Source organism: Helianthus annuus, chromosome 9 (assembly GCF_002127325.2).
Source record: "Helianthus annuus cultivar XRQ/B chromosome 9, HanXRQr2.0-SUNRISE, whole genome shotgun sequence".
NCBI classification, from domain to species: Eukaryota; Viridiplantae; Streptophyta; class Magnoliopsida; order Asterales; family Asteraceae; genus Helianthus; species Helianthus annuus.
Window position 1 is genome coordinate 36,215,641 of NC_035441.2, and position 8,847 is coordinate 36,224,487.

The 8,847-nt window shown below is 39.1% G+C and overlaps 1 protein-coding gene across 1 annotated transcript; it reads right to left on the reverse strand.

Annotated features, from left to right (window-relative positions):
* Positions 1–1,301: 1,301 nt before the first annotated feature.
* Positions 1,302–1,814, reverse strand: LOC110875522. Its single transcript, XM_022123718.1, has one exon. The coding sequence runs from the start codon at positions 1,812–1,814 to the stop codon at positions 1,302–1,304; it is 513 nt and encodes a 170-aa protein (XP_021979410.1).
* Between the last annotated feature and the right edge of the window lie 7,033 nt (positions 1,815–8,847).

Genomic DNA, 8,847 nt, shown 5'->3' on the forward strand with positions numbered 1-8,847 from the left:
GTGGGGCTACCTGATGTAGCATGTAGCACATTTTAGAAGATTGAAATACTAAGTGCCTTATTTCAGTAAAGGTAGAAGTGATAGTAATCTTCTCATATAACTAAAACCTTCCATTTTTCCAGTGATTGTACCTGATGTCTCAAAGTGTGAGCACTACATACGGTCTTCCTTTTTTACTTGTCTTTTCTTCTAACTTGAGATAGATTCTGATGAAGTCTGCAAAGTACATGTACCAGATGGAAAATATTTTTTCTAAAAGTGTTAAAAGTAGATTAGTATCCATACCAACGATTCCTCTCTCCTTTTTAGCTTCAATTTCCATTTTTCTTCTGGTGGCAAATTCGAAGTATTGCGTGGGCAATTCTTGGGTATCAGCAATTGGTGTGAATACAGACGCTGATCCTAATCTGATCATCTCAGGATGCGTGATCACTGCAGTAAAGTCGTCAATAGCCACGCAAGCGTAACGGCTTATTTCGTAGCATCGTTGTATTTGCAGCCTTGAACGCACATTGGTGCAGTCGTTTTCCTTTATGACAGATTGAATTCCAAGTCCCTACGCACATGTTGTGGTAAGCGTACAAAATTGTTGGTTAATACTTATATGATGTTACCATTCTTATTCATGCTGGTTTTAATATATAATTGTTACCTCTTGATCTACCAGTAGGAAGTGCAGCTCATTATCCCTGTAATCTGGCACCCATGAACGCAATACTTGTACATGGATTGTCGGCGCGGATTTAGAAGGCCTTAGCTCAGAAACTCCAAGGTGTTCCATGATAAGGCACCTACATCACATGTTGAAGAAGACAGACATTTGTGAGTAATAACAAACATGGTTGTTAGGTGAATCTGAAACGGACCTATTATATACGTGTTAATATAAAATAATAATAGAAATAGTAGACCTGGGAGTTGTCAATTTCTTCAAGGAAATCTTTGTAAACTATATTTAATGTTGTATCGCTAGGAGTGTTATTATCATCTGTTATTAAAATTTTCAATGAACTTGGAGACGTAGCTCTTGAAAGAGCGACATATAGTTGACCATGGCCAAAAACGGGACCAGGTAAGTATAAACCTACTTTTCTAAGTGATTGACCTTGACTTTTATTAATAGTCATAGCATAACAAAGTTTAACGGGAAATTGGCGTCGTGTAAACACAAATGGGAGATCTTTCGAATTTTCGACAAAAAAATTCTTGGTATATATACCCTATGACCGATTGAGGTTCCTGTTATAACCCTAGCTTCAATTACACGTGGTAGCAATTGCGACACTAAAAGACGGGTACCGTTACACAAACCATTCTTTTAATCTATATTTCGCATCAACATTATTGGGCAATTTTTTTAGTTGTAAACAATGATCAGGAATACCGTTAAATGAAAGCATGTTTAAATATTCAATCGGGTACGTTGCATCTGTTTCTTCTCCGTTTTTAGAATGTGGAACCATAGAATCTGTACTATAGTATGTGATAGACTCTCTAGGCGTAAAGGCTTGCACAATATTATTGATTTCTCGAACTGTATCATTCTTAGGGCATATTATTGCTCGTTCCGCTATCAAAGCAGGTGTTGGATAAGTGAGTAATTCAGTATTGTAGATGAATTTGATCAATTGTTGCAAGTTATTGTCGCCCTCTTGTAGCAAGTACTGACTTGGAATTTTTAACTGGCGTACATCTTTATTTTGTCCTTTTATTAACACGCCTTCATGACCATCTCCGACTTGTAGAAGCCAAGAGGAAAACTCTTGAACTTCCTGATTTCCTGCCTCATTAGCTGTCGATGTTGCAAGACACATGTTCTGGGAAAGCTTGCAAACAGTCTAGTGTTTCCATATGTACGAACGTGGTAAACACGAATCAATAATTTCAGCTCTAGTGCACTTCAGTTTTACAGGTAATGTTTGCCTGAAGTCGTCCCCTAACAGTACTGATTTCCCCCCGAATAATTGTGATGTATTGCACGTAAGATCTTGAAGTGTTTTATCTAATGACTCAAAACACCGACGATCACTCATTAGCGCCTCGTCCCAAATCATAAGGCTAGTTTCCAGCAACAATTCACAGAGGTTAGTATTTTTCTTTATGTTTCAAAAAGAATCATTTGTAAGCTCAAGCGGAATTTTAAATCTTGAATGCGCTGTCCTGCCACCAGGGAGCAACAGTGAGGCAATACCGGAGGCAGCGACCGCAAGGACAACATGACCGGTCGATCTCAAAGCAGCGATTAATGTTTTCCACAAATACGTTTTTCCTGTTCCACTGTGACCGTACACAAAATGTAGAATTTGCGAAAAAGATACAATAGAACTCATAACTAAGTTGTAGATATGCAGTTGTTCATGATGGAGCCCTGAATGAAGCAAGTTGTGTTCTTCTTGTAGCGCACGCTTATCATAGTTTTTCTCTTCCAATAGAAGGCTATTTTGCAAAGCTGATATAATAGTAGGATCAAATGCAGGAAGACCGAATGCAGTAACTGATTGAGGGCTGGAATTTGAGTTTAGTAACACTTGCATTTCAAACAATACGTATTGTTGAAGGTCATCAATGTTGACAGAAGACGAAGAACTGGAACTGGGTTGTTGCAAACGATAGTTTATGTCATCAGACATGCACCTCCAGTTTTGCTCCCATAGTTTCGTCGGGTTTGACACATCACAATACATTAACAAATACATGAAAAGAGATCTAAGTTCGGGACCAGACGCCCACTCCGCCGCCTCACTAATAGTGGTTTCCCATTCTTTGTCATCTCCAATAAGGCCTAATTTCTCACATGCTTCCCGATAAGTTGGCATAAAAGTACCAGACACTTTACGAATATCTTCAAATGAACAACATCCATATTGATACTCAAGTAAAATTCTAAGGTAAAAAAGCTCTCCGCAAGAAGGGTGCACATACGCAAGCCTTCCAACTGTAGGAGTGCGTCTAGATTTGCGAGCAACCCACATCTTTTTCGTAAGATCCCATCTAAACTTTGACAGGTAATCTGTGTAACGAAGATTTAATTCACCTACTTACAATGTACTTCCACCCAACATTTTAGAAGTATTACTTGAAAGCCACTCTGTCAATGTTGTTTTGCCTGTGTTAGGATTGTTCCTGATGTCATTCAAGCGTTGGGATTGCTTGAATGTTAAATTTTGCTTACCCTCTAAATGGACAGCCAAAACTTGAACAGGTGGGTTTCTGTGATGTATCGGGAACGCTAGTATTCTCCATGTAGCTTCATGTGGACAAATGAATCGAGCATCCAAGAAATTTTGTATTTCATCTACTACCGGTACTTCATTAATGACTTCATTTGATGATGTATCTCTGTCAGAAGTCAATGCAAAGCGGATTTGATCAACTCCTTTTGCTCTGTATTTGAACAAATACTTGATAAGCATACTCCATCCGCAGTACTCAACGTTAATATGAGCATCGAAATGTAGGAGTAGGTTTCGATTATATAGAACGACATAAACATTGTCAAGGGGAATGCCATTTTTCAAGAAAGGTTTGTTTTTTACATATATATTTGTCTCATTTTTTTCAGTGTTGAATTCAATTACTGATGGAAAGAAGTACATAACATCAGAAGAGTTAAAGAAGCATAACAACCCTAATGACTTTTGGATCTAAATTTTGGGAAAAGTTTACAACGTTACAGAATAGGCTAAAGAGCATCCAGTTGGCGATACGCCGTTGGTTAATCTCGCGGGCCAGGATGTAACTGACGTACTTATCACATTTCATCCCAGTACTGCGTGGAAGCATCTAGACAAACTATTCACCGGGTATCACTTAAAAGATTACCAATTTTCTGACATTTCTAGAGACTACAAGAAACTCGCTTCTGATCGGGTAATATAAGTAATGCTGGTAGCTCACAAAGAACCGGGCTAACGGGTCAAAGGTCAACTGTCTCCCATAGAAAACAGAAGTTACTGAGTTAAAAAGCTTGGAAGAAACGAAAAACATCGGTAAATGCTGAAGATCGGGATCATAATCAAGACTATTGCAAGCGATGTGATGTGCGTTATGCGTCCATTTCCACTATGCGATGCTTATTCCGGTTATACAATTCCCGATAAATATTCCGGCAAACTTGTTCCACTTCTAGTAAGATTTTTTAATAACATACGACTCACCTATGTAAATTTTATTAAATTATTTTTACTTTTTAGGAGTCTTCAATTACGTGTATGATAACTGGCTAAAAGACTATAAGGAGATATTCGTCTTTGCGTGGACTGATTAGAGGCACAACTTTGGTAATCGTACCACAAACAGAGTTGAGAGCCAACACGCCAACTTAAAGAGATACGTCCTAGATAGAAGCTCAATGGACCGTGTAGTTGGTTGTGTCCGGGATATAGTTGAGACACAGTTCGGTGAAATAAGGAAGAGTTTTCGAGACTGCATCGAAAAAAGAATGAACCACTACAAACACCCGTTGTTTCAACACCTACATGGAAAAGTATCCCATACAGCCCTTGACTTATTGAGTGGAGAGGCAATTAGGAAGCTAGATGTCTTGGAGCGCTTTCAGTCATCATGTGGTTGCCAAATGTGGTACAGTTGTGGGTTGCCATGTGCTTGTAGGATAGAAAAGGACATGCGTGAAGGTAATAATTGTTAAACGTACAACACTTGTGTGATATATTTCCGTTAATCATGTGACTTAAACAATGTTGATTTTAACCGTGCAGAGCGTCCGATTCAACTCGAAGACATAGACGTCTTCTGGCGGAAGCTTAACTTCCAAAGTTGTAAATTGATAGACGATGACGTTGACGTGGTCGAAGAGCTAAATATTGTTAGACAACAATTAGAGTCGCACCCCCCGGCTCAACAAAAAAGCCTGATGTCAAAGATTAAAGCGGTGTTGACTCCAAATAAATCTACTAAAAAACCACCGATTGTCCAACAAAATACTCGTGGCCGACCAACAACAAAGCAGGTACAACAAAGGTTGGATGAGGCCTCTCGTATAGATGAAGAATTGAGGAGAAGCTCCTTCGGTGATGCAAACACGTGCTTTGAAGGTTCCCGACAAGTAAGTACAATAACCCTCGTCACAGCTCGTACGTTCCGTCACAGGCCTCTCAACAATCGGTTATAAGGTCCCAAAAACCCAAAGCGAGCCTGATGTGCTAAATGGGGTTAATTAAAACTAACTAAATTACCCTAATTCTAGACTCTCTAAGCTTTAAATTTATAAAACTAAGACTCGACCTAAACCCTAAAACACGAAACCGGCAAGTGAACCGATCGATGTAGTAAAGCTAAAGTAAGTCCGAGTATCGAACCCACGAGACTCTACTGACTACGCTACGACTCTATCTAGACTCAAACTGACACGACAACTAAATTGTTTATTAATTTGGGGGGGGGGTTCTAAAAATCCTAAATAAAATAATAAAATAATACTAGAGAGCTAGACACGAACTCAAACGAAGGGTCTGATCAGTGAGAATGAAGACTACCTAGGCTAGACGCAGGCTAAACTCAGAATGGATTCCTATATGATAATGATGTGGTGTGGAACCGGGATCTTCTAATGCTAAACCTATTAAGATACCACTAAGCCCCTCAAACACTCTCGAGGCGATTCTTGTGGCACTACCTAGGATGTTACGCTCACCGGTTTTCTAGATTTCTTGTCCGTCCTCTAGTTTCTTGAAAGTGCTTATGTAAGACGCTCTACTTTGCCGCGCGAACGTCTAAAGCAACTATGGGTTTAATCTTGGCTTAATAGACAATGGGTGGTTAATTCCTTATAACTACTCCGAGACCTATTAATATCCTCGAGCCTTTCCGCGACGAGTCTAGCAGCACACTTGATTTTAATTAATTACCGAATATTGTTCCTAAGGTTACTAACGCGTTTTCACCCTAAAGGATTAATGACTTATTATGTGATATAGACACTCACCTAAATCAAGAACCCTAATCCGACTCTATTCCGTGATAAAGACCGTCACCAAGAATCGAATGAAACAATAAACAATAATAAAATAATCACAAGCACACATACGCACCAAGACAAACTACCATAGCGTTTACAATACAAGAAAGATCCACAACCACATCAATAATCAAATAAAAATCCAAACTTTATTATGCCATAGTCATTAGCCTAGGTAGTTTATGGTTTTAGCCGGAAAACATCATCAAGAACGTAATCAAAAACATTGTATAATCTGAATTCATGGGTAACAAGGTTTAAACAAACGAAGAACGAAAGAAAAAGGTATGTAGAACCCGAATCTTCACTCCTGAATGCTCCAAAGTGCTATCCCAATGATTCCAAGCTTCCAAGATGCTCCAAACACTTCCACAGCCTTCAATCAGCAGCCAATACTTGCCCTGAGATGCCCAAGTTCGTCTAATGCTATCCAGCCGTCCACTGTTGCGCCCCCTTTTATTTTCGTTCAATGTGCAGCCGTGTCCCCCCAAGTTGTGCGTCCCCCTTTCCTACAGGATCGAGAATATTATATGGTCCAATAGCATCAAATCACTAATTCTGCTAGCCCATATCTCTTTTCATGGCCCAATGTGAATTATGTGCCGCTGGTGGGCTTTAACCTTCGTGGCCTACTAGTGATCCTTTCATTATTTTTGGCCAATATAATGTTGCCTCTCAATTTGCCCAGAGATCATCATTCGTACAAGGCATCATTCATATGTTGACTTTTTGATTTCTCATGCAATTATATATAATTTTGTGGCATCCTTTTAACATAAAAATAGAGATTGTGGCATCGACCCACTCACAGAAAATGGCTGAAATTTTCCTTCGGTACCTAGCGTCCCACTCTACTCAACTGGCTGGTCATTTTCATATTACTCGTTTTTGCTCCATTTACATCAGAACCTGCCAAAACACCAAATAATGTAATCTAATACTAAAACTAAATAAAAATAAATAAAACCTACACAATAATTATACAATTTACACGGGACAAATATGTGTATTTTACCCTACATCAAATATCCCCACACTTAACCTTTTTTCGTCCCCGAAAAAGAATTATGCAAAACGGAATCATAGACGAAATAATCATTCGGGACAAAAGCTTAATTTACTTATTAAATTCGAAACTTGTGTTAGCCGCGATTGCAAATATTTTGATCCTCTTAAACCCAAACCCGGTTCCAAGCCCTTATCATGCAATTTAGTTCAATTATGGTCAATCCACCTAGGGTCTCACGCTAAGAATTGCAGGCCCACCTATTCCCACCTCAAGCTTATAGGACAAAAGGAACAACCACTGAGTTATTTCCTAACCGTTTTATACCAAGATCAAGAGAGTTTAGAATCAAATCTATTTTTTTTCCTTTTCTTTCCATTTTTTTTTCATCACTTTTTCATTTTTTTTTTCGAGCGTAGACGTTGCTTTCCCTAACCCAGAGGCATTCCGGCTGTAGAGTCGCTATCCCTAACTCGGATTACTTAGGCTTCGGTACTTTTTATTTATTTTGCAAGGTCGATTTCACACATCCTAGCGGTAATCCGGCTGTAGAGTCGCTATCCCCAACCACAGACTACATAGAAATGGCTACTTTCATTTAGTTTCTAGCTCGTTTTTTTCTTTCTGTTTTTTTTCTTTTTCAACGAGATAATGACCAAAAACTCTAACGATCTTAGCTTATAACGGCATCCCTTGTACTATTATTGGCGGTTTCAATTTCCCCACTCTCCCTAGATGAGAACCCACTAGTAGACCGACATTAGGTATATTAAGATCAAAGGAACCCAGAACCGACTCAGGCCTACCCGCATATCCCAAACTAGACACAAGCTCAATTAAATTATCTCATATTATTATTATTTGACCCCGAACAAAAACTCGACTTTTCTATCATTTTCCGTTTTTATTTTGCAAACTTCTTATTTCAAAAGACATTTTCTGATTTTTTCAATTTTTTTTTTTTGGACTCAAGGCTCTACTAACTAGACACTAAACGATAGTTCCCATCCCCACACTTAAACTCTACATTGCCCTCAATGTAGGATGGAAACCGACTCAAAAACTAAAAAATAAATGGCAAATCGGAAAGGACTTAGCTGGTTTAATTCGCGCGGATGCTCCAAAACTCTCATCCAATCCAGCTCGATCGTATAGCATTTCATTCGCGATCGGCTTGACTCTAACCGGTATACTTGATAAATGCTTGAAATCTGATAAGCAGCTCCAAAATCACCCGAATGGAGATTGAGTACGGGTGGTACATATTCAAACCTGCATAACAAAAACAAGCAAACACCAAAGCAATACCGACTCGACACAAACGACTGACTCAAAAACTACTAACTTAGACTCATGGTACAAAATAAAAGACTCAAAATACAAACTACCGAAAATATACCAAATATATAAAATTACAAACTCTACAGAACCTCCCTACACTTGAATTTAATCAGGAGGTTTCTCTTTGACCTGGACCCTGTCCAACCCGTTTAATTCCACCCTAACCTCAAAAATTTTCAAAAATAAGTTGGTGGAATTATAAAATACTTTAAAAGTTTGAAACGGGTCAGACCACCAAAACTTAAACTTACCTGGAAGAAACCGGATGCGTGGCATGTAATGAGAAGACTGATCATGTTTGAACTTCAATGGCTCCTTCTTCTCCATCTTGTACCAGCTTTCGACCCACAACCAATCTCGGTCCTTCCCTTTCCTTGCCTTCTCCCGTGGTTTTGTTGATTTTTCAGTTACCCCTACCACGGGCCAGCTGTGGTGCCCTTCCTCTTCCACCACTCTTGCAGGATGATCCCCACACTTAGTCTCTTCGTAAGGGGTAGGTTCGATTATCTCTGTTGGTTCACCT

Excerpts from the sequence above, each read along its gene's own strand:
- LOC110875522 (XM_022123718.1), bottom strand. The coding sequence starts at position 1,814 with ATGTGTCTTGCAACATCGACAGCTAATGAGGCAGGAAATCAGGAAGTT.